Raw genomic sequence first — 26,316 nt, forward strand, 5'->3', positions numbered from 1 at the left:
GTGCGCCGCAGGAGTTGCCGGTGTTGACTACAACGTCAAACCGCCTTAGGGACTCCGGCTCCGGATTTTCTGTCGGGGTTTACTCCCTTAGCCTTTCCCCTGAAGAGGTATGCCGCAAGGCAGCGGAGGTTTTTTGGAGTCAGAGTTTTCCTTCTCTGATGTGCCCTGACTGGAAGATCGAACCAGCGACACTTAGCTCGCAGGCCGACGCTCAATCCACTGAGCCAAACCAGTCAGGGGAGACTGTTATAATTACTGTACCTTTATAATCTATTTTGAAATCAGGACGTGTGATCCCCTGTTTTGCTCTTTCTTAAGATCGTTTTGGTCATTCATAGCCTTTTTGCGGTTCCATATGAATTTTAGAGTTTTTTTCTATTTCTATCAAATATGCCATTGGAATTTTGTTAGAGCTGGCATTGAATCTAAAGATTGCTTTGGGCACTATGAACATTTTAACAATATTTAGTCTTCTAATTCATGAACATAGGATGTCTTTCCATTTATTTGTATCTTCTTCAATTTCTTTCATCCGCGTTTAGTAGTTTTCAAGTGTAAAAGTCTTTCACCTCCTTAGTTAACTTCATTCCCAAGTATTTTATTCTTTTTGACGCTGTCATTAATGAGATTGTTTTCTTAATTCCCTTTTTGCGTAGTTCATTGTTAGTGTATAGAAACACAACCATCTTGATTTTGATTCATGCAACTGTACTAAATTTGTTTATTAGATTCAGCCATTTCTGGGGGCGTGGTTTGCATTTGTAGGGCTTTCTACATAAATCATGTCACTTGCAAACAGTGATAGTTTACCTTTTTCCTTTCTGTTGTGCTTGACTTTCTTTCTCTTGCCTGATTGCTCTGCCTAGGACTTCCAGGCCTGTGCTGAATAACAGTGGTGAGAGTGGACGTTTCTGCCTTGTTCCTGGTCTGATAGGAAAGATCAGTTTTGCAACCTTGAATATGATGTCAGCTATTGGCTTATTACATATGGTCTTCATTATGTTGAGGTGATTTCCTTCTGTTCTTAGTTTGTTGAGGATTATTTTTCATATTTCAGCCAGGAGTAATACTTCCAGCTTGGTGTGCTCAGCTTTGCATGGAGCAAAGAGCAGTGGGCCAAGGTCCAGAGGCCCGGCTCCCTGTATGGCTGGGACTGCAAACCTGTGTCGGGAAACCTGGGCTGACCACTTTCCCTAACCGGGCCTCTGTCTGTGCATCTGTAATAATAATTAAACACACACTTGATGAGGACTTACCATGAGCCAGGAGCTGATGCCGAGACAGCCCGGTAAGCGAGGCACCAGTGGGAGCCACAGAGACATGAAGGGATTTTCCCTATGGTGCACAGCTAAGACGGTAGAAAGGGATCGGAGCACCATCCATTGGGACACAGGATCTGGAAGCTTAATCCCCAAGCAGGAAAGGTCCCCAGAGCTCTTTCAGAGCCTCCCCATGCGTGCCCCTGGGCAGTGTCCCCTGGTCATCCCGAGGCAGCCAATGGGACAAGCCTTCCTTCTCCTGTTTTACCTATAAAGGGACAAACACCAGTCGGCAGCAATGTCAGCATCCCAGCCCCCGTCCTGTGCTGCAGACCGGGCTCTCTCCCTGCACCTGCTGTCTTTTCATCCGAATGATGACGCGCCCCAGGAAGAGAGCATCTGACACAGAGGGAAGAAACTAAGTGCCCTTGAAAACTCGCTTTGCCTCCTTCGTTTTACCAGAGGTTCTTTTTTTTTTCTTTTTGACAGAACATTTTGTTTGCAACAAATGGGCATACCAACAATTTGAGAGGTTTAAGAACGACAGCCTCTCCATTCGAAAGGCATCAAGGTGACGAAAGAACAGCTTTGTGTAATCTCAACACTGAATAACAACCGTATCTGTGCACCGTCTAAAAGAGGAAACTAAAACAGGAAAAGTAATTAAAACTGAAAATGGAGACATTTCCAATAATTTAATCCAAAACTTAAGACTTTTTTAAAAGAATAAATTTTATCATACAAACTAAGCCAAAATGAGATTAGTCATAAATTACATACGGTATATTATTTTTCCTCTTATTTTCCCCTCATCCCCATGAGGTGGCTTCTGTTCATAGATATAATTCCATGGCATTTCTCTCATCCTAAGCCCGTGGTGGACAGACGTAATTAAGATACTGCGCTGTTTCTGTAGAACTCAGAATCCTTAATAAAGTACTTTAAAGGAACCTCTAGCAATAGATCAGAGTTGAATCCTAACTGTGTTCCCAAGATCTTCTAAGTTCTTTTCCTATGTGCTCTTAGGAAAATAACTATAGTGAGAAGTAAGGAACCATGTCATATAATTTTTTTTTAATGCTTTAAAAGAAGTCAGAACGTTATGTCTTAGTTCTGATTCTGCCATTAAGAACGGAATCTTTGACAACACGTACCTTCTCAAGGACTGATTTCCAATCTGTAAACTTCAGCGGGTTAGGCTACGCTCTCTTCTAAACTCCTGTTCAGTTTAAACTTTTTATTTTCTACACCTTCAGCAAACCCAAAGCTTCCCTAAATACATGTTCTTTTGACATCTGCAAAATTCTTCACCGCCTCTTTCTTCAGCCTGAGATGCCTTTTGTCACCTTTGCCACTGTGCGAAACCACCACGGGTCAGTCAAGATCCACCTCGAAGGGCAGCTCTTTTTTAAGTATATTTTATCAATTATGCTGTTATGGCAGTCCCAAGTTTTTCCTCTTTGCTCCCCTCTGCCCAGTACCCCACTTGCCTCCAGCAGTCCCACCCCACTTAGTTCATGTCCATGGGTCGTGCATGTAAGTTCTTGGGCTTCACCCTTTCCTATATTATTCTTAACTTCCCCCTGTCTATTTTGTACCAACTGATTATGCTTCTTAATCCCTGCACCATTTCCCCATTTCTCCCCCTCCCCCCTCCCAAATGATAACCCTCCAAATGATCCCCATACCTATGATTCTGTTCCTGTTCTGGTTGTTTGCTTAGTTGGATTTTGTTTTTAGTTTTTAGATTCAGTTGTTGATAGTTGTGAGTTCGTTGTCATTTTAATGTTCATAATTTTGATCTTCCTTTTCTTAAGTAAGTCCCATTGACATTTCATACAATAATGGCTTGACGATGATGAACTCCTTTAGCTTTACCTTGTCTGGGAAGCACTTCATCTGCCCTTCCATTCTAAATGATAGCTTTGCTGGGTAGAGTAATCTTGGTTGTAGGTCCTTGCTTTTCATCACATTGAATACTTCTTGCCATTCCCTTCTTGCCTGCAAAGTTTCTTTTGAGAAATCAGCTGACAGTCTTATAGGCACCCCTTTGTAGGGAACTCTCTGCTTTTCTCTTGCTCACTTTAAGATTGTCTCTTTATCTTTCACCTTTGGCATTTTACTTATGCTGTGTCTTGGTGTGGTCCTCTTTGGGTCTAGCTTGTTTGGGACTCTCTGTGCTTCCTGGACTTGTATGTCTATTTCCTTTGCCAGGGATTTTTCCTTCATTATTTTCTCACATAAGTTTTCAATTTCTTGCCCTTCCTCTTCTCCTTCTGGCACCCCTATGATTCAGATGTTGGCATGTTTAAAGTTGTCCCAGAGGTTCCTAAGCTTCTCCTTGGTTTTTTTCAGTTGTTTCTTCATTCTGCACTGGTTGACTCTTTTTTTCTTCCTTATGTTCCAAATCATTGATTTGAACACCAGTTTCCTTCCCCTCACCTTTGGTTTTGTGTGAATTTTCCTTCATTTCATTTAGCAGAGCCTTCACTTTTTCCCTTATGCATTTGCTGTATTCAAGCATATCTGTCAAGCCTGTGAGCATCTTTATCACCAGTGTTTTGAACTCTTCATCTGTTAGGTTGTCTATCTCCTCATCTGTGAGGTTGGCTATGTCCTTGTCACTTAATTCTCCCACTGGAGCCTTGATCCATTCCCTTTTGGGCCTTATGTCTCTGTCTCCTCATCTTGACAGGCTCCTGTGTTTGCTTGCCTCTGTGTCTTAGGTAGAGCTGTCACTCCTGTTACGTTGTAAGGGGCAGAGCCTTAGGGATTCGTCAGTACAGGATGACCCGTTTCACCACGTTGTGGCGCTGTATGTGGGGGAGGGGTCTGAAAGGGAACAATGCTGCTTGCTCAGCAGTTGCCCCTTCTCCAGGCATTTCTCCCACTTCGTATGGGACTGGCGCCTCTCTAGCTGCTGCCCTGGCCGTCATTCCCAGAGTGGGTGGGTCTGCAGACATTCTAGGAACGTGGGGGTCCTTTAAACAAGTGGACTCTGCTGAGAGACCGGCAGTTTCTGCCTCCACCCGAACCCCCATTGGTCTGCACAGTCAGAAGCAATGAGGCTTGATTTTCCCTGATGCTGGGACTGTGAGCTGTGAGGTGTGGTGAGGAGCTGCGAGCGCTCCCAGGTGTCCCTCCTGACCTTCCAAAATGTCTGGCTGTGCTTTCGCAGGCCTGCCACTGCCACTGCTACTGCTGCAGCCATTACACCACGTCCTCTCCGCCCCTCCTACCTGTCTGGATGAGTATTTCTTTTTGTATCTTTGTTTGCTGGACTTCCATGCAGTTTGATCTTCTGGAACTTCTGGTTGTCTCTAGTTTTGAGGTAGTTGTATTCCTTCTTAGTGGTGGAGGAAGATGCAGTGTGTCTGTCTAGGCCTGAATCTTGGCCAGAAGTCCCATGATCAAAGAGCAGCTCTTTAGCTCTGAAGTATTCCCCAAGGCCGCCTAACTCATGGGTCACGTGAGTTGTTTTCAGCCTTGTGTCTCTGATATAGATCAGTTATCTTTGTTTTATAGTTACTTATGAATCTGTTTTCTCCAGAAAATCCTGTAAGGAAGGGACTCAGACCCTTGGAATTTGTACTCTCAGGGATATATTGCTTCAAACATATCAACTCTTCAATGGAAGTTTATTGAATTAATATAGTAAAGATCAGTATCTGCCTGTTACAAGTCCAAAACCTAGTAATGGAAGATTGTTCTTTTTTTTTTTTGCCTTTTTTTATTGTTGTCCTATTACAGTTGTCCCAGTTTCCCCCCATTGCTCTCCCCTGCGCTGTCCACCCCTCCTCTCCCACAGTCAATCGCCACCCCATTGTCCATGTTCATGGGTCATTTATACTTGTCCCTTGACTGGACCCTTCCCCTTCTTCCCCCCCTTCTCCCCCTCCCTCCTCCCCTCTGGTCTCTGTCAGTCTGTTCCTTGTTTCTATGCCTCTGGTTCTATTTTGCTTATTTGTTTGTTCTGTTCATTAATACCAGAGATTCTTTGGGGGGGGCCATGATCTGTAGTTTAAGACAGTTGTAAATACTGCTCGGAGGTACCCCACTAATCACATTATTCCAGCCCCAAATGTCCTGCGGGGTTTTTTCTAGACTGAAAAAAAAACAAAACGGAGGCTTACAGGGGCCAAGGACTTGCTCGAGGTCACAGCAGGTGGTGTCAAGCTCACACACCCTGGCACCAGGCGCCAGGCCCGCCCAGTTTGGCCGGGTACCTTGCACGCAGCCTGTGCTTCTCAGCCTCAGCACCATGTGCCCCTGGGCTAGAAAACTCGTTGTCACGAGGGCTCTGTCCTGTGCTCTGCAGAGTGCGTGGCCACGTCCCTGGCCTCCATCCACTTGATGACGGAAGCCTGCCCCACCAGCTGTGACAACCAGTGACGGCTCCACACCTTGCCAAAGGTCCTGTGGGGTCAAACTGCCCCTGGCTGAGAACCACCGCATCCAACAAAGTTCACACCTCATTCAGTTCAGTACATTTTGGATGAAGGGTTGATGAGGGCTTTTCACCTTCCTTGGAAATCAAGCAAGGGTTGCATTTAACAATATTTAGTTTTTGTTAAATTCCTTTTCAGTGCTGAATTGTTTGTTCCCTCCTTCTCACAATAGCTTTTAAATTCCCGTCTCTAAAATCAGGCCTGTCACTTAAACAAATTACTTATTTTATGCAGCTGCCTTCATCCTGAGCAGTCTGTCCTCTGCATGAAAACCAGAGTTCTGCATGGACTTTCGGTCTCTCGCCAGTGAGAGGGGGGCCTCCTGGTTGCTGAGGCCACCCCCTTGCCTGGGGCCGCTCCCCTCACCATGACTCCCCTCCAGGGTGAAGGCCACGTGTCCTGGTCCCTGTGTCTCCATCACTCAGAGCCACCATGACACCGGGGAGGCCCCCGAATGTTTGGGGAAGAAAGGAATAGGAGATGGGGAAAATGGGGGGCAGGGAGGCTGCTGTTTCTGCCAAGTCCTTGGCCTGCGAATTGGACCCCTACCAATTGTCAAACCTGGTGCAGGAAAGCCACAGCTTCCTTGAACTTCCCTGAATCTTCTGGAATGCCAAGGTGGTGATATTTATCCACCCCGGGTTGCCCGTCCTTCCTCTGGATTCCTTCCTTCTTGAACAGAGCAAACCGAGCATCCTGACGGCACCGGGCCTCAGTTCCCTGTTGTGAAAAACGGGGGCAACCATAGCCCGCACAGCTGCCGTGGGGATCACAGGAAACCGTGGTGTAGAACTATTCACAGACGGTAATGGCTCAGCTGGCCTTAGATCGCCCTCTTGTTATCGGCAAGACTGTTTCTAGCGTCTTCTTCTCTCCAGACATTCTCAAATGGCTGTGTCTAACACGCAGCCCCGCTCTGGGTTATGGGCTGTGTGTGGGCTCTCTGCCCCTTAGACAACGTCAAGCTCAGGAAGCTTGTAGCCTGCAGGCTCTGCCTCTACAGTGCCGCTCCGTGAGCTAAGAGCGAGGGTCCGGGCACGGGGGGCGTGGAGTCAGGAAGGCCCAAAGCCTCTCCCTCCTGTGCCCCCTGCGAAGTCACTCAAAGGCCCAGCCCACCCGGAGGAGGCCGGGCAGAGAGGCAGGTAGGAGGTGCTTCCTCCCTGCCGCACACACGTCCATGGTGTCCTTTACCGAGGAGCAATCGCGTCTCAGCAGACACAGAATCTTCTAGAAAGACACCTACCATTTGCTATGCACAGGTCATATAAAAGATGCTCTGCTTCAGCATTTAAAATGTTTTACTGCCCTGAAAGATGGCATGTGATTACCTTCTCTCAGAGAATGGAGGCTCAGAGATGTGAAGTCACCTGCCGGCAGGCACTCGGGTCCCCAGAGTCAGTGCTGGGGCTGGGCTGGGGTTTGCAGGCCTCCAAATGCCCACACAAAGTCCGCACCTGGAGACCGCACGTCCTGGTTTGCCCAGGAGGGTTCCCATTTATACCTGTAATCTTGGGATAATCACTAACACTCTCAAAAGTGCACAGGGCTGGGCAATAACTATAGGATCGCTCTAGTCAGTGAGGACCCAGGCTCCTCCTAACTTCCTGCATCTGAGCAGATGGCTCCCACCCCAGGCAAAGGCTCTGGTCCCTCAGGTTGGACTCCGCACAACCCCCAGAAGAATCATTCATGCTGTACCCGTTGTAGGTTTTTTTGTGACAATTTTCCAGTGGATGACCGTAAACTGTCTTGTGGAGCAGGGACCTTTCTAATCCCCACAAAATCACCGTGGGAGCTAGCAGCAGAGCTGTCCTGAGGTCCCTTCGTGATCCAAGAGGGCTGCTGAGGCTCCAGCCATCTCACTCAGCATCCAGAAGGGAGGAAGGGCACAGAACAGGATCACACCTCCTCGATGAAAAACTCCTTTCAAGGACACTTCCTTGAAACGCCACTAACATTTGTTTATAGCTGATGGGCACACTTAGCTGAGTATGTTTCACTCCTAGTAACGGAGTTCTACTAGCAATGGAGAAGGGAAAACGGGGGAGACGGGAGAAGACGAGAAGCAGGCAATGCCATGCAGCTCCGCCTCGTGACTACGGATTCAGCAGCGAATCGCAAGAGACCACCGTATGCCCGATTTTAATTTAGGGAACAGGCGTCCCTCACTGACCCTGCTCCCTTCTGTTTCTTCCCTGCATTATAGATTTGGTTCTATACCAACAGTATCTTCGGAAAAGCTGGGATTCCTCCGGAAAACATCCCCTACATCACGCTGAGCACAGGCGGCATCGAGACCTTGGCTGCCGTCTTTTCTGTAAGTAAACGGAGGGTTATTCCTGAGAACATCGCAGGGGGTTAAGCAGGACCGTGGGGACTCCCAGGTCCCCACTAGAGGAGCATGCCCTTTGTCACTCCGAAGGTGTCTGAATATGGGGAGCTTACCATGCAGTTCATCACTAATGTTTCACACATCTAGACAATATTCTTTTTTTCTTTAAGATTTTATTTATTTATTTTTAGAAAGAGGGGAAGAGAAGGTGAAAGAAAGGGAGAGAAACATCAGTGTGTGGTTGCCTCTCGCACACCCCCTACTGGGGACCTGGCCCGCAACCCAGGCCTGTGCCCTGACTGGGAACCGAACCAGCGACCCTTTGGTTCACAGGCTGGTGCCCAATCCACTGAGCTACACCAGCCAGGGCTGGACAATATTCTTATCTGTAGTTTGCCTTCCTTTGGTCGTTCTTTGAAAAGAAATACCTCCCTCCTTTGAATTCTTACCTCGTCACCAATGACAAGTTGCTGCGCCACCTCTGAAGAGGGCCATATCTCCCTGGGAGTCCAGGTCAGTGTCCCCGGGAGCCGGAGCTCTGTTGCCATGACTTTAAAAATGTTTCAGAAGCACAAGCTGCATCTTCCCAGCCAGAGATGCGGGCTCTGACGAGGGTAAAAGAAAAAGGAGAAGGGACATCCCAGTCGATCAGTGTAATATAGAGGGTGACTTTAATAATGCGCCACAGTCTCCAAAAGAAGAGAAACACGACCCATCCCTCTTTCTCAGCCTCCAACACCCGAACACGCACTGGGGGCAGGGGCGCTGGGGACGTGAGCCGGAGCAGACGCGGCACGGGGTCTGTGATCAGACTGAGCCCGATGGGAGCACAAGCCGGGTGGGCGGCGTGTAGGCGGCGCAGCGCTGGGTAAACGCGCCCCGCCTCCCTGAGCTCTGCTCGTCCTTGGGAGCGAGTCCTGTCTCCCGCAGCGCACAGGGGTACGCAGTCCGCCCACGGTCGTGACGGGGCTCCTTCCCTAAGCAGAGAGGAGAGGGGCAGCAGCGGAGTGACATGGTTCCCTGACCTTGGCGGAGCGGCCGATTCCTTTCCACTCTGGGTCGCTGATTTGCGCAGGCGAGGCCGGTGCCAGTGTGACCTGGCAGAGGCTTCCAATCCCGTGGCCTACTGGCGCCCAACAGAACATTCTGGTTTGCTCTTTGTTCCCAATGGGGCGTTTTAACAAGATGCTTTTAAAAACGAATTCCATAACAGTGCTGAGACTGGTGTTCCGTCTCCCTCTCCACCCATTCACCATCTTTTTTTTTTTTTTTTTTTTTTTAAATATATAAACTTAAATGTTTATTGGTTTTAGAGAGAGGAAGGGAGAAAGAAAGAGAGAAACATCAATATGAGAAACATCAGCCAGGTGCCTTCTGTAGGCGCCTCAACACGGGATTGAACATGCAACCTAGATATGTGCCTTGACCAGGAATCGAACCCGCAACCTTTTGGCGTAGGGGACGCCACTATTTTAAAAGGGGAGCAGACAGAGGGAGCGGTGATGCTTCCAACCTCGGTCTCTCCAATGCCTACTCAGCACTCGAAGGGAACGAACTACTGATCTATGCAGCAGGGGGGAGTCTCAAAAGCGTAGTGATCATCTGGGTGACACTCCCATCTAGTCTAGACTGATCTGACAGTGACAGACAGCACATCAGTCACTGCCGGTGGTGGGGGAACAGGGCTCGGGAGCTCTGGAGGATGGAAACGCTCTGTATCTTGATGCGTTGTGGTTTTATGGGGGCATAAAGTTGTCAGAACATACCCAACTACCACTAACTAAACATCAATAAAGTCGGTCTTTAGGTCTTAAGCCCTGCCTCCCCCAATTTTTTTACTATCATTCTACCAGATGTCCTGGCCCTGGGGGTGGGGGTGGGGGCAGTAGGTGCCAGGTAAGTAGCTGCTGAGTGGATGAATGACCAGGAGACCCCAGAGGGGCCCGTGGGAGCATCCGGAGGCTGACAGCCGGTCCCCAGCTGACATCAGTAACCTTCAGAGGCTGCTGTTCATCTTGAGTTAACATCTTCACTAATGATTTTAGTGTTGAGTGGAAATACCATATGTAGTATTAATCCCTTTTGACAGGCGAGGACTTGAAGGTGACCTTCACGGGACTTCCAGGACCCAGCGGGGAGGGAAGGAGCCCTGCAGATGGATTTCTGCTTCCCGCAGGAAGGGGAGGGTTGTTTTCACCTCTTCTTTCTCTTTCCCAGCTACTTGGTGTCTTCCTAGACTATCTTTAGAGACTGTTTCCAAACCAGCTTCATGTTGGCTCAGGTAACTGGTTCCGCCTGAGGCTTCGAAACGCAGCGAACCCGAAAACACTTGAATGCGGGCATCACGGTGTAAGACAGACCTTCTCAGCTGGTCTGTCTTTGAGGCACGCTTGCTGACTCTGAAGTAGTCTGCGGTGCTTTTGAAGAACCTAAACAAACCAGAAACAAAAATAATTTTTTAACTTGAAACGTTGATGTCAGCAATACCCCTTAATCTCAGCATAGCCACCTCGGGGCTCAGTGTGTCCTGATGACCATGACGCTGTCACGATCATTTCCCAGTCACCTCAGAGCTGTCACGGGGTGCCCTAAGCCAGCTCCTCTCTGGTTCTTACAAGACGAAGCTGCCACGTGTTCCGCTCCTGAGCAGCCGGCCCCTTCGGCGCCAGCAGAATTCTGGGCTCTGCCCTGTTAGCCACAAGAATGGCTATGACTCCGTAGATTAAAGCAAAAACACACTCCACGTGGTGATGAAAATTGGCTGGTGTGGTATTGGAAATCGCTGGACATGGAGAAAGAGTCAGGATTCATAATCTGGGGGCACAGAAATCTACTTCTCCCTGCTTAAGCTAGGCCCACCTTTTAGTCTTTCTTTTTTTAAGGCAAAAAGGTTCATTGTAGAAACCTTGGGAAAGGCTGGCAAAGAACAAGTGGAACAATAACCACATAAAACAATAACCCCAGCCCGAGTCAGCCATTATAAACCATTTCCGGGGTGCTCTCGCTGTGAAATGGGAGGAGGGGAGAGGAGGGCAGGCGGCACCTGGCAGAACCCAGTGCGTGTTGAATGCCGTCTCTCACTGGACCGGCACAGCCCCCCGCCCAGACAGCCCCTTTTCCCAGATAGGCCCCCTGGGGTTCTGGGAAGGGAAGCCCCATGCCAGCGTTCAACCACCTGGAAGGTGGGAGACCCAGGAAGGATATAGGACCCAAGCGGGCCTGTCTCTGAAACTTGGCTGCGATCATGGTTACTTGGGGTTGTCGGTGTTTGAAGGGGCTCAGGGAAGAGCTGGATCAACTGAAAGGCAGACATCGGGCCAGCGAGTGGGGGTCACGGACAGTCTGACAGCTGCAGGAAGTTGGGTTGTGGACATGGCCTTGGGGGCCACGATCACATGGGCTTCCTGGTATCACACCCCAGAATGAAATGGGTCCACCCCGGCACCGGCAGAGTGGGAAATGATGGAGCCTTCTCTTCCTGCTCCCACCCCTGCGCCCCTGCCTTGGGAGTGTGCCCTCTGAAATCTTCAGCACGGGGGCACAGAGGGATAGAGAGAGCATGACCTCCATGGCAGCCTGGCTCCAGAGCGGGCCAGGGCTGCGGCAGAGACACCCTTTCACCCCTGTGAGGACAACGGAATCTAGTCAGGCTCCCGCACCCCGGATGCCCAGGCGTGGGCTGCTTGAGAGAACAATGAGATTTGCATGTGCAGCGCACTCACAGTTGTATAGGCAGTGATGTCCTATTTTGGCGAGTAGCCGGCTTTGTCTATGCACACCATAAAAGGGGCAGGAATCCCCGTGGGGGTGTTCGTGTTTGGACAATGGGCAGGGAGCGAACGGAGGAGCAGCACCAAGCGCCCAGTGAGCGGACGGCAGGGGTGCACGCGTGAATACTGTCATGTCCGCAATAAAGGAACTGCCAGGGACCCCAGCCTTGCCTCGCATATGCTTCCGATGGCCGGACAGAAGGGAAAAGGCATTGGGTCCCATGCCAGCCGCTCTCCCAGACTCCCTAGCAGACCTGCCCCTGCCCCTGACTAGGAAGATTTGGGGGAAAGGGGAACATGCAGAGACACACGGGTGCTCAGGAGCTGTGACTTCCTTCTTTCTTCCTTTCTCAGAAAGACCATGGCCTCCCCCACCCGCCTCAGGCCGAAGCTGTCCTCTCACCGGGGCCCCTGCGCCGGCCATTCCCAGCCCCGTACGCCCTGCCCCTTGCTGCTGAGAGCAGAGTAGTAACCGTCTCTCTTTGACCCTGACCTAGGGCTTGGTCATCGAGCGCCTGGGGCGAAGACCGCTGCTCATCGGCGGCTTTGGGCTGATGACCCTCTTCTTTGGGATCCTCACGGTCACACTGACGCTGCAGGTGAGGCCATGTGCCTTTGACCCTGGAGAAGCCAGCAGGGGGCTGGCTCACAGCCTCAGTGCTGGCGGGGCCTCTGGCTTGGGCCGTTGGCACTGTCTGCAGACCCCCCTTTCAGTAAGGCTTCCCCAGGGGCGTCTCAGCCCTGAAGCTGCTGGGGAGGAGGGTTTGGGGATGGGTCCTTGGACCAAGGGATGAGAGACCCAATGAGCTGTGTGCTCTTGGACAAGACATCCCCCCTCTCTGAGCTTCTGTTTGCCCACCCGTGGAACGGAAGAGATGACTCCTGAGACACCCAGCACTGCCATCCAAGACACTTGCACAGTTGTCACATGACGGCTGGTGGGTACCAGCAGGGACCCTGGGATCAGGCCGCCTGGGGATGAGGCCCAGCTCCCCCACTCACTTGCCATGAAACGTCTGGCAAGTCACTTATTTTCTCTGCTCCTCACATCTGTAAAACAGGTGGTTGAGTGACTTAAGGGTCGTCATTATCCCCATTTTCTGGACACTGAACCTGGGAGTCAGAGGTCAAGTGACCTATCCAAAATCATGCAGATGGATGGGGGGGAGCTGGAGTCCCAGGCGCACCTGCCCCTCACCCGCCCGCTGCTGCTCTCTCTCACAGGACCAGGCCCCCTGGATTCCTTACCTGAGCATCGTCTGCATTCTGGCCATCATTGCGTCCTTCTGCAGTGGCCCAGGTAAGGCGCCCCTTCTGGACCTGCTGGCCCGGGGTTCACAGCACCGCCGCGGTGGGGGGGCTTTCATGGTACAGAGGGAAGTCCAGGGCCCAGGGAAGGGAAGGCCTGCCTGGGACTGGAGGGGGAAGAGAGAGTCCCCAGGCATTTAGTCGGTGACTGCCTTCCTTTCCATCCCACGGATGGTGGGTCATGTGCTTCCCGGAAACACGTTAACAATGACGTCCAACAACATGGCAGCAGTTTGCCGTGGGGCAAGCCGTGAGCAGGCACCCTGGCCTGGGAGGGACTGAAGACACTCAAGGTGCAGTCTGTGCCCATCCACAGACAAGTTGCAGTTCAGCGTGGAAGAGAGTGATGACGATAATCATGGGGGTGGCTGAGCTTTCCTGACCACCGATTATGTGGTCTACTTGGCTCCCGGCAGCTCTAGAGGGAGTGGAGATGGGAGGAGACCCCCACAGAGCCGGCAGGGGCGGAGATGCCTGGCTCCCAGCCCCTGGCCGCTGCCTTGCACCGCCTGTAAGGGTGCGCAGTCTGGAGTGTTCTCAATTGTTCCAGCCCAGCTCTGCCACTGCCCTAGTGGGGAAACCCTCTCTGCTCCTTGGGCCTCAGTTTCCCCATCTGTAAAATGGCCATGGCGGGTGAGCCTGAGGGCCCTGCCACTCCTGGCCCTGTGTCTCTGTCTGTGTCCCCCACATGGGACTGAGAAGTGGCTTGGGGCAGGTCTGGCCCGGGACAGATCTCTCCGGGGAGTGTTGCTGTGCTTCCCCCTTGTTACGGTTTCTATGGTGATGAAGACAGCGCTAAGTTTCTAGCCGAGCAGAGAGCACCCGACTTCTGTTTCCGCCTTCGTGTTGCTGGTTTTCCAGCAGGTTCCCAGGCTTCCCGTGTTCGTGATGGGTGAAAAGCGTCTGTCCCCATGCGGGACATCAGGATGTTCCGATGAAATGGCAGAAGGGGCCACGGAAGGGTGGGGCAGGGCATCAGGTGCACACACACGTGCACCGCCCCACCCCCCATCACTGCTGTGACGATGACGGTCAGACAGCTGGAGGAGGACGAAGGCAGGAGGCCAAGCGAGGAACACAGGTTGCATGCAATTCAAGGAGGAAATGTACTTGGTTCCACAGGGCTGCCCATCCCCCACTCCACGGCAGCATTCGCCTGGTGCCCCTGGAGGTGGGAGGCCCCGTGGCCCCGTGCCAGGCCTGGGAGCCCTGCGGAACAAGAGACAGGTAGTGTGCGCTCTCATGGGGCGTAAAGACTGCTGTGGAAATCTCCCGAGATGCCACCCGCCCAGCGAGGCCTCTCCTGAATATCAGATAACACGAGTCATGTTGTCCAGATCAAATCACAATAATCAGAGCTTTTACTCAGAATCAAACTTGGCAAACAATTCACAGGAGGCCAGGGATGGCGAGACCCAGGTGAACCAGAGCCACCAGCACCGTGTTAGGGTGCACCCTAGTCCAGCCCGAACATGTGAGGTCGCCAGGAAGCCGGGCGGCCTGTCCCCGAAGCCTAGGAACTATTTTTTTCATTTTATCCTTCTATCATTACACAGGTGACAGTGACATTTTATAGCGGGTGTGCCCGGAGCTATACATTCCAATCTAAACAGACCAGGTAGAGCCTACAATAGCACCGTGTACATACAGACTCCTAAGTCTCTGCTGGCAAACACCAGATGGGATTGGGTTAGCAAGCTGACCCGCAGAACGAACTACATCAATTTTTTCCCCCTTTTTCTTTCCCAGATAGTAAAAGATGAGCTACCTCCTGTTTGGCTGCTGAAACTTTCCAAATTAATTTTATTCCCATTTTATAGATTAAAACAAACAAACAACAGATTAAGTAGTTTTTTCCCAATCGCACAGCTAAGAGGCACGTTCTTAGCTCCCTCTTACCTGTGCACGTGGCCGATGCTCGTTGGCCAACTGTGGGACGGCCGGACACCTGTGCCCAGAGGCGCTGGCCGAACTGCGCCCTGGCTGTTCACGTCCCCTTCACATGCTCTCAGGGCAGTAGAGGATGTCATAGTGCTGACGGCAACGGTGACAGGGTGAGCATGTCAGGTTCCGGGCTGGGGTGTCCCTCCAGCTATCTCACGGAGCCCAGCGAGGCGGATCGTCACGGTCCCAGCTTGCTCAGGAGGGGCTCCGGCTCCAGGAGGCCACGCAGGGCTGATGGTCCAGATGTCAGTGGGAGGGCAACGTGTGCTCTTAGTCAGTGCAGGGTGGGAGGAGTGTCCCCCCCAAGATACATGTGCACTTGGGGCCTCAGAATGTGACCTTGTTTAGAAACAAGGTCTCTGCAGATGGAATTAGTTAAAAATCTCAATCGTAAATCCAACAACCAGAGTCCTTATAAGACAAGAGGAGGACACACAGACACACAGAGGGGAAGGCAATGTGACAAGACCTGAGTGATGTGACTACTGTCCAAGGAACACCAGGAGGGCCGGCTCCCCTGGGAGCCAGGGGAGGGACATGGGACGTTTCCTCCCTGTAGCCTCCGGAGGAAACCAGCCCTGCCCATGCCTTGATCTCGGACTTCTGGCCAACCAGGCCTGTGAGAGGACACATTTCTGCTGCTCGATGTCGTCACGTGTGTGGCGATGTGTCCAGCAGCCCCAGGGCCCTCGCACAGCCACAACGTTAGCAGGAGAGACGTCCTTACCCCCAGGCGGCGGGCAGCGCAGGGCCAGAGGGCTTTGGGAAGGAGAGATCTCCATCATCGGACACTTAATACCAAGCAGATGGGTAAGCGGGCTGCCCACCGAGCTTATGGCGCACATCCTGCTTCCTCGGGAGCCCCAACGGGAACTTTAAAAATTAATAGGACTGTCTTCCGTAAGCTGAGCACCTGTTCGGCGCTGGGTACTTGGCCATTCACCTGATCCCATAACGTCCTCCGAGGAGAGGGCCTGTTCCCACCCCCGCCTCCCATGAGGACACCTGGCATCAGGGAGCCCCCCTGCCCACATCACAAGGCACACAGGTGGCCCAGGCAGGGCTGGAACCCACGTCTACCCAGTGCTGGTCTCATCTTCCCCGCCGTTTTCCCCTGGTTGGGCTTAGCTTCCCTTCCTATCGCTTTCCCGCAGCCTAAGGCAGAGTTAATGAGCGAACTTAGCTCCTGAGACAGAAATATGAAAATATAGCAGTGTTTTCTACCACTGCCTGTGAATCTTCTCCAGAAAGGATCATCCCTCAGAAGCAGTCCCAGCATACGCTGGACAGAAAGGGAGTCATCCGAGGTTTCTGGGAGAAGCTGGGGTCTTTAGCAGAAATGTGGAGAGGTCGGAACCTCTGCCTCTGCAGCCCCTGGGGTCAGGGGCCAGCACCCAGCTCCTACCCGGGGTCAGGGGCCAGCGCCCGGCTGCTACCCGGGGTCAGGGACCGGCGCCTCCTGCCTGGCTGGGGTCAGGGACCGCCGCCTCCTAGGGCACTCCTGTGGTGTCTGCCAGCAGCTTCCTCCCTGTGCCTGGGGCCGAGGAATCCGTCACTAACTGCTCCTTGCACCCACGGAGACAGTGAGAGCTGACTGTCTGAACCTGTCAGTGTCCTGCGGCTGCTGTGTCAAAGCCCCACAGACTAGGGGCTTCAAGCGACCGAAATGTATTCTCTCACCGTCCCGGGGCCCAGAGGTCCGACATCAAGGCGTGGGCAGGGCCGTGCCATGCAGAGGCTCTGGGGAGACACTGCCCCCTGCCTCTAACCTGGAGGAGGTGACATGTAGCTACGTCACGCCACCTCTGACCCTGTCTGCAGCTTGCCTTCCCCTCCGCGTGGGCGTCCCAGCGGCCCTCCGCCTTTTCTTTTTTTTTTTAATGGGGCATTTAGGCCCCAGGCTGGTAACCCAGAATCAGTGCCTCCTCTCAAGTTTCTGAACTTAATTACATCTTTTGCCACATAAAGTTGATATTCACACACTCCAGGGGTTGTGGGAGGAAGCGTGTTAGCGTGAGATACATTTAAACCTACAGAGAATTGTCTGAGTTTATTTGAACCAGACTGACGACAGCTGGCGGGAAGCAAAATCTCAACAGGCTGAGAAAACGCTCTGGAAAGTGGCAGTTTTACCGCTTATTTTACGTGTCGGAATCAAAAGGAAAGGCGTAAGGGGGTGACAGGAAATCCAGTGGTGATCGATTAGGGAGGCGGGAGAAAGCAAAGCGGGGAGACGTCCGGGATCGGATAAACCGTAAAAGGGACAGGCACACACTTCTTTTCCACAGGCAGGGACAGGTTAGTTAACAGTTAACAGTTAAGTCAATACCAGTAACAATGCGGGGTTTTGTGGTCTCTGTTCTGGGGCTGCGAGGGGTCAGGGAAAAGGGAAGTTAATGTGATGTCCCCACGGTGTGATACAGATGCAAAGAAGGCTGCACACAGGCTCAGGGAACACACAAAGACTGACCTTTGTCAGGGAGAAACACCGCCTCGCACGGGACTGCCTGCCACGAACTGCCTTTAGTTTGGAAGTTTTCGTTTCAGACCACCCTGCGTGGTTACGTCGGTCTCTGAGTCGGCAAGACCCCCAGGCAGGCCTCCCCCGCACCTCTCAGGGTTACTATGTGGCCCCTTTCTGTCCACAGGCGAGTGGAGCAGCAGCCCCGTCTTCCGGGGCAGGGGTGAGGACTCAGCAATCCACCCCCGTCTCCACCCAAATCCTCCCTCCTTCTCTACTGTCCCACCCATTTTGAATCTCAAAACGGGGAAGAGGGCCAGAGCTGTGAACCCTCCTTGCTGACCTTCCTCCTGCGAACGTGCAGCCTGGCGACCTGGGATTTCCGCCTCTGTCGGTTCTTGGTTCTGAGGCCAAATCCAGCTTCTGTTTTAACATCCCACTCCCAGGCAATGTCCATACTAACTAGAGGCCTCGTGGGTTCAAAGCCAGGGGCGGTCACCTCTGCTGAGGAGGGCCGGGGGGCGAGAAAAGGAGCGCAGACCTCTGACCTTGAGGAACGAATGGGAAGCAGTTGGGGGTGCGAAGGCTAGTCCAGGTGCGGGGGCCGCACTACTTTCCCAGGGCTGCCGTTACAGAGGACCACCAACCTGGTGGCTCAGGACCACAGAAATGTGCTCTCCGGCAGGCAGGCCCAGGGCCCAGAGGAAGCGATCGCGTTCCAGGGCGAGAGTCCCCATTGTGGTCAGTGCTGGGTCCCACTGCCTCCAGGGCCCTCGTTTCCTGGCCTTTTCCACACAGAGGCCGCCTTCTCTGTCCTCCCAGCCAGCAAGGCAGTGTCCTCTCTCCTCTCGGCTCCGGCCTCCTCTTATAAGGACCCTGTGACTCCACCGGGCTCACCTGGGTTAGACAAAATAATCCAGAACAACCTCCCCATCTCAGGATCCCTATAACTGAATCGCCTCTGCAAAGTCTCTTCTGTCACATAAGGTCTTGTGAGGTCAGATGGCGGTTCAGGTGTGGAGGTCTCCGGGTGGCCAGGCATTCTGGGGAGTGACAGCACTAAGGCCAAAATGCGTGAGACAGCAGGACACAGGTGAAGAGCGGGCAAGGGGCCCAGGCGGCTGGTCTCCTTGTCTCACAGGGACGGATGCCAGTCAGAGTAAATTAGGGCCACCCCAGAGGCCTCATTTACCTTCATCACCTCTTTAAAGATCCCATCTCCAAGTCCAGTTCCATTTTCAAGTGTGGGGTTAGGACTTCAACATATGAATTGGTTGCGGGGTGTGTGTGTGTGTGTGTGTGTGTGTGTGCGCGTGTGCGCGCGCAATTCAGCCCAGAGCACTGACTGAAAGTAAAGTTCCAGCTCTCACCACAGCTGAGAACAGGGAAGGGACAACATAGTTTGGCCCGTTTTCTTCGTTAAAAATGTTCGTCTGTTTTGTCCATTCCTGTCTTTGTAGCATCTGTAAGTGAGGCCCTACACTGTGCCCAGCTGTGGCCCAGATGTCGGGGTAAACTGCTAGAACAGTCCCCATGCAGCTTACGCTCCTAGATAGGGAGGCAGGCATAGTGGAAAAATACATAAATATAAGCCAGGTTATTGGAAGTCCCGTGGGGAGGAGGGGACCAAGGTGAGGAAAGGCAGAGGGACAGGACGCCACAGTAGGAGGCGCATTGTAACTGAGGTTGTAGGGAAAGACCGCCCAGGGCAGGTGGCTCTGAGCCCTGCAGACGGACACCGGAGGGGACTCTCCCGGGCAGCGGAGTCACTGAGGCAAGAGCCTGCCTGGCCTGGCCCACACAGGCTTCCCACGAGAAACAGAACTCAAGCCACATGCGGAACTTCAGATTTCCTGGCAGGCAGCCACACTGAAAAAAGGAAAAACAAAGGAACAGGTGAAATTACCTTTCACAGTGGATGGTATTAGCCCTATATATCCAAAGCATGATCATTTCCACATGTAATCATTATAGGAGGTGTGTGCATGGGTACTTGGGAGTTCCACTTTTTACAGTAAGTCTTTGGAACTGGCGTGTAGTTTACGCTTAGAGCCCGGCTCGGCTCGGACGGGCGGCATTTCAGGAGCTCAGTAAGCACCTGTGGCGGGGAGCAGCGTGGCTGGCGGGGGACTGACGGGCCTGGAGGGCGCTCAAGCCAGGCAGGGGGAAGGAAGCCAGCCCTGCGGCCAGGGTCAGTGTAGCGGCTGGACTCCCGGTGTAGAGGAAGCCATCAGAGGCCCTCAGTCAGAGGGCTGACCTCACCTTATTTCTATTCCAAATGATCGCGTTGGCTGCTGCGTGGATAACAGAGTGGAGGGGGTGCGCCCTGAATGTCCTCAGAGAGCTGCTTGGAGCCGAGTCTTTCCATAAAAATGGTAGTAGCAGCAGTAGGGGTAACAATCCAATAGTAGCAGTCAGCCACCTTCACATTCATCACCCTGCTGGGTCAGTGCACCCATTTCACGGATAAGGAAGCTGGGGCTCAGAGAGTAAGTAATTGGCCCCGCATATCACAGTATCAGAGCGAGGCCTGGGGCCCGTACCCCGTGTCCAAGCCCCTCCCCACCCTCCTGAAACGGCTGGCTGGGGGCAGAGGGTCCCGGGGGAGGTGCCTCGTGGCTCTGGTTACGCCATCATCCAGGAGCCATGTGCTCTGAAACCGTCTGTTTGCCAAAGCCTGGGCCCTGGGGCCAGATGCCCGCAAACCGGCGTTCCTGCAGGGACCTGGGGCTGGCCCGTCCACCCGGTCAGGCAGGCCTTCACGGGCCGTCCAACGTCATTGCCCTCATTTATGTTCCATGAGGAGAGTAGGAAGCTCGCCCCTGCCTGCCACATGGCACCAAGGGAGAGGCATGGGCGTGGGGTGACATCAGGCCGCCACTCCTGTTCCTTGCGACATCCTTGGGAAGTCACTCAGACTACCAGAGACTGCCGGCCTCCACCTCACTCTGCAGAAAGGACTGTTTAGCCACAACGCAATGCCCCGTGCCTGGCACGGGAGGTACATGGTAGATTGTAACTTCCTCCTTGTCTTCCTTATTGCGGCAGAAAAATATATGACGTGCCTTGCTGGAGAAAATTCTAGAACGGGGCTTCTCAGCCTCAGCACTGCTGACATCTGGGGCCAGATAACCCTGCACGCTGTGTGATGCTGAGCAGTATCCCCGGCCTCTCCCCACGAGCTGCCTGTAGCAACTCCTTCCAGTATGACAATAAAAATGTCTCCAGACATTGTCACGTGTCCCCTGGGGACAGAATCACTCCTGGTCGAGAAGCCCCGCCATTACTTGGTGTTTTGAAATAAGCATAAGCTCAGGACTCAAACCCGCTCGGCTGCGTCTCTCACTGTGTGACGTGGGGCAGGGCCCTGGCTCCCGCCTTCTCCCACTTCCTCACGTCCCCACTGCCTTCCTCGTATCTGAATCACGCTACCTTTTATCGAGCGTCCACTCTGGGTCACATGGGAAGTCCTGTGACTCCCACCAAAAGCCTATGTGACTAGTAGCCCCGTCACAGATGGGGAGACTGAGGCACAGAGAGATAAGGTGCTCGTCCAGGGTCACACAGCTCCAAGCGCAGGGGTTGCGATCCGAGCTGCGAGGCCCCTGCGTGTTCGTTGCAGGACCAGCTGCGCACGTGGCCCTCACACCCCCACCACTGCAGGCGTGTGTGCTCTGTGACCCGACAGCTGGTTCTAGCGCGTTGCCGCATTTTGACAGGCATCTTAAGGATGTGTAGAGTCCTCTTCCTTTGTAGCGAATGGCACATCCAATCTTTTCAAAATCAAAATCTGAGTGTTCGATTCAAATAAGAAATACTGACCAAGGACGTGCTCTCTGCCTGCCTGTCCTGGGGGCTCACATTCAGTGGGGGCCAGAGGGGGGCCGCGAGGGCTGGTCTGCTCTGCGTCATTTTTGATGTGTGGGGGCCCGAAGCTCGCGGAGGCGGCAGAGTGGGGTGATCACGGTGGAGGCTCCGGGGAGACGCAGGCACGAGTGGCTCCTGGCGTGGTGACATTGGTTGACCTTGAGCAAGCGTGTGGTCAGGTGCAATGCTGGCACTGAACGCTTTGCCTCTGTGGGGAGGGGTGTTCCCCACCAGAGGGAGGTGGCCCCCTCCTCGCAGGGATTAACTCGGTGCCCTGGCTCTGGCCGCAGGCGGCATCCCCTTCATCCTGACTGGCGAGTTCTTCCAGCAGTCCCAGCGGCCGGCGGCCTTCCTGGTGGCGGGCACCGTCAACTGGCTCTCCAACTTCGCCGTGGGACTCCTCTTCCCGTTCATCCAGGTACGACGGCAGGCTCTTGCCCACAGGGTCCCCTCCGATACAGCGGCCCCACGAGTGAGCGGCCATCCACGGAGCACCGGCTGGTCCTCGCTGCACTGGAAACGCGCGCTGTTGGCCTGAGGGAGGAGGAGTGTGCTTTGGCCCAAACCCTTAACCTTGTCTCGCTCTCCTGAACCTTCTGGGAGCTCATCCTAAGTGCTAGGGGCTGCTTCAGAGGGGATGAGCTGCCCATCGCTGCGGGTCTGCAGGGAACCCTAGGGAGAATCACAAATCTGCCACCTGCTCATCACTTTTGCTGCGTGGTCGTCACTGTGTTAGACGAGGTTCCTATCCAATGACACACTGCGTAATGTGTTGTGAGGAGGATCCCTTTCCTTCCGGCAGGCTCACTTCCGGCACGGTGCCCACCCGGCTATGGACGGAGGGTCTGGGAGAGCCAGGGAGGGATGCCAGCCCCAGAGTCCCCTCTGCAGGGGCACGCTGGGTCAGTGCAGGGGGGCCGTGAAAGCTGGGGGGGGGGGGCTTTGAGAGAAGCAGGCTGTGAGAAGGAGGAACTGAGGACGTGGCAGGTCTCCGTGTAGGAAAAGAAACCCCGGTGGATGCGTGGGTGTCCTTACTGCCTCTCTGCCAGGTGGTCACCGAGCCGTCCCGTGGAATCCTCTGGAAACAGGTTTTGGGGCTCCTGGAGGACGAGCGAGTCCGCCATTACAAACCCGATCCTTAGCACATGCTCCCCTGCACAGGTCAAGGCGATGGGTCCATGAGGGCAAGTGTGCGTGTCTGTCTCCAGAACAAGGTGACGAGAGCCTCAAAGGCACTAAGCTGTGTTGTGTCCAGAGGTGTGGTGTGAGGCCCAGTGTGACCGAAGGAATGGCGGGGTAGGGGCAGACATCTGTCAGGGGCCCACAGTGGGCGTGGGACACACTTGCTTGTGTCAAATAGGAAGTAACACTCGGTGGCCAAGACCACAGTGTCACCGAAGAACAGACGAACAGTCAAACCGCAGACCGGTTAGGTTTCGAACGGCAAACATTCGTCCACTCATTCTTCTCATAAACCCTCGGTGAGTATCCACAACGTGCCACGCGCTCTGCGAGGTGCTGGGGACACACGATGGTAAGACCTGTGTGGCCCTCGGGGGCTCTAGTGGGTTAGTGGAGGGCTGTGGGCGAGGGGCCGACAGGGAGCCCACTTCCCAGCTGCTGTTGGGGAACACCGTAGGAGCCCAGGAGGAAGTCACTCCCCACCCCACACCCAGCAGCCAGCACAGCAGAGAGAAACCATGGAGGACCTCGTTACGAGTCCCCTCCCTCCTTGGCCCCTGTGTAGCCTTGGATGTGTTTCAGAATGTCCCTAATCCTCAGTTTCCTCTTTTGAAATGAACATGAGAATGGCTCTATCACAATGTGGCTCTGGGCATCGGATGAAGAAATGTCTAGAAGATGCTGGCGCCCACGGGGGGCTTGATAAGTGTGCGTCTCTTCCCAGACTAAACACAGTCCCATACTGGCAGTAACGCCCGGTCATCGCAGTGAAAGGCGGAGCTAGGATGCGATCCACAGACCAAGCTCTGAAGCCCTGCATCATCCTCCAAAAACAAATGTCAGCTTATAGTATGAAATGGACTAAAATCAAGATATTGCTTCTTGTGACGTATCATTCGAAATAGTGTCACCTGATCTTTGGGTCAATAGATGTTTGTTGCATGAAAAAGTCACAGCCCTGAGAGCTGGAACCCAGAAAGCCTTTTATTTAACAAACCTTTATTGCGCAACTGCCGGAGCAGGCGCTGTGCAGCGCACCGCAGCCACAGAGGTGACCGAGTCACTGAGAAGCTCAAGGTCAAGTGCAGTTGGCAGGGCCATTGTAGTCCAAGCATTGGGTGGTGTAATCAGGATGCATGAAACAGAGTGATTGCATTCAACACTCCTCTTTGTCCTGTCTCTCCTGTTTGTACACGGCCATGTCAGAGTACAGGTCAGTGAATTACACTTTACACATGTCAGAAGAGATGTTATCTTGGCTTAGTCATGCTCCTTATTTTTCTTATGAACTGAGGAATTTCACTTCCTTTTCACATCACACTTTTCTCATGTGTCTATTGTGGGGCAGGAAGCATGTGGTGAATCGTAAGTATGAACTGAACGTTAAGTGGTATGACACTTGCTTTCATGATGATTCAGCTTTGCACGCCAACGTTTCAAAATACATAAAAAATAAAGATGCCCCTTCCTCGTCTTTGCCAGGGTTTGTAGCCGATTTACTCATGCCTCGGGTGAGACATCTCAGGAAGATGGTTATAAGGCGTATGTGCCTCTAGGGCGGTGTTCTAGCCAGGAACGCCGGCGTGCGGAGGCGGAGCCATAAAAAGCAGTCTGTTCAGAGATGGTTTCGCGGCCAGTCTAGTGACGATCTATTTGATGGCTTTTGTCTCTGCTTTTCCACAGAAAAGTCTGGACACCTACTGCTTCCTGGTCTTTGCCACAATTTGCTTAGCAGGTGCTCTCTATTTCTACTTTGTCCTGCCTGAGACCAAAAACAGGACCCATGCGGAAATCAGCCAGGCATTTGCCGCCAGGAACAAGGCGTACCCACCAGAGGAGAAGGTCGACTCAGCCGTCACTGACGACAAGACCAGCAAAAGGCCTGAGCCAGGCTCTTCCTCCACGCTGGACAAATATGTCAAAAATGGGATTGTCTAAATGAATGGGCTCACCACTTTGGAGAACCAAAGACCACCCCCCCACACACACACACATGTTTAACATTATTAAGTATTTAAAAATAAACCTTTGCTAATCTAACATTGTGACCACGTGGGCTTTATTCAATGGCCGAATCCCCCAAGCTCTTCTGGAACCTGGAAGGAATCACCCCACATTTTAGCAGACCCCACACTCTCCTGTACACACCCACAGCCTGCCTTCTTCATGTCTTAGCCCATGGTTTCAAAATGAAACGGGGGAACCAGACTCGAATGCTTTCTCAAAGGAAAGCAATACTCTGACGCAGGACTTGATGGACTGAAAGTCACCAACTACGGTCCGAGTTCCGGCTCTCCCACACGTAGCCTTGGACTGCCCTCAGTCTGGGTCCTGAGTCCTCAGTGCAACATTGGCTTTGGTCCTGGGGGAAGGTTTTCAGAATCCGGTTGAAAGAGTCTCCATACCTTCTAATAAGTGCCTCTTCCCCATCGTTGGCTCTGCCTTGTGGATCCCAGGCTGAGGAGCCTCCTAGGCTCTGCCCTTGTTAGGCTACATCCCACGGGGCTCGAGACCTCCAGCCCCAAAACACCTTCCCCTCAAGAATCAGATGTGTCACAGGGAACAGAAAGAGGATCAATACGTGGAAGACATAGACAGACAGATGTTAGAAGTAACTTTTCTTTTAAGTGTATTTTATTGATTATGCTGTTACAGTTGTCACAATTTTCTTCCCTTTGCTCCCCTCTGCCCAGTAGCCCCCCTCCCTCCAGCAATCCCACCCCCCTTAGTTCATGTCCATGGGTCGTGCGTATAAGTTCTTGGGCTTCACCCTTTCCTATATTATTCTTAACTTCCCCCTGTCTATTTTGTACCAACCGATTATGCTTCTTAGTCCCTGCACCATTTCCCCATTTCTCCCCTCACCCCTCCCAGCTGATAACCCTCCAAATGATCCCCATACCTATGGTTCTGTTCCTATTCTGGTTTGCTTAGTTGGATTTTGTTTTTATTTTCTAGATTCAGTTGTTGATAGTTGTGAGTTTATTGTCATTTTAATGTTCATAGTTTTGATCTTTTTCTTAAGTAAGTCCCTTTGACATTTCATACAATAATGGCTTAGGTGATGATGAACTCTTAGCTTTACCTTGTCTGGGAAGCACTTCATCTGCCCTTCCATCTAAATGATAGCTTTGCTGGGTAGAGTAACCTGTGTTGTAGGTCCTTTCTTTTCATCACTTTGAATACTTCTTGCCAGCCCCTTCTTGCCTGCAAAGTTTCTTTTGAGAAATCAGCTGACAGTCTTATAGGCACCCCTTTGTAGGGAACTCTCTGCTTTTCTCTTGCTGCTTTTAAGATTCTCTCTTTATCTTTAACCTTTGGCATTTTAATCATGATGTGTCTTGGTGTGGTCCTCTTTGGATCTAGCTTGTTTGGGACTCTCTGTGCTTCCTGGACTTATATTTCTATTTCCTTCACCAAATTTGGAGAATTTTCCTTCATTATTTTTTCATATAAGTTTTCAATTTCTTGCTCTTCCTCTTCTCCTTCTGGCACCCCTATGGTTTGGATGTTGGCATGCTTAAAGTTGTCCCAGAGGTCCCTAAGCCTCTCCTCATTTTTTTTCAATTCTTGTTTCATCATTTTGTACTGGTTGACTGTTTATTTCTTCCTTATGTTCCAAATCATTTATTTGAACACCAGTTTCCTTCCCTTTGCCATTGGTTTTGTATAGATTTTCCTTTGTTTTACCTAGCATAGCCTTCACTTTTTCTCTTATGCATTTGCCATACTTAAGCATGTCTGT

At 52.4% G+C, this 26,316-nt stretch overlaps 1 protein-coding gene across 2 annotated transcripts in view; it reads left to right on the plus strand.

The window, feature by feature from the left end:
- Positions 1-24,611, plus strand: part of SLC2A9 (solute carrier family 2 member 9) — an 85,934-nt gene extending 61,323 nt beyond the window's left edge. For both annotated transcript variants that reach the window (XM_090267077.1, XM_090267076.1), the window contains 5 exons: positions 7,914-8,024; positions 12,307-12,408; positions 13,034-13,109; positions 21,680-21,807; positions 24,255-24,611. In XM_090267077.1, coding sequence (XP_090123203.1) covers positions 7,914-8,024; positions 12,307-12,408; positions 13,034-13,109; positions 21,680-21,807; positions 24,255-24,509 — 672 coding nt within the window. In that variant the 3' untranslated portion in view covers positions 24,510-24,611. The remainder of the gene's footprint in view (positions 1-7,913; positions 8,025-12,306; positions 12,409-13,033; positions 13,110-21,679; positions 21,808-24,254) is intronic.
- Positions 24,612-26,316: the final 1,705 nt, after the last annotated feature.

Source organism: Furipterus horrens, unplaced genomic scaffold (assembly GCF_987537825.1).
Source record: "Furipterus horrens unplaced genomic scaffold, mFurHor1.1.pri manual_scaffold_2, whole genome shotgun sequence".
NCBI classification, from domain to species: domain Eukaryota; kingdom Metazoa; phylum Chordata; class Mammalia; order Chiroptera; family Furipteridae; genus Furipterus; species Furipterus horrens.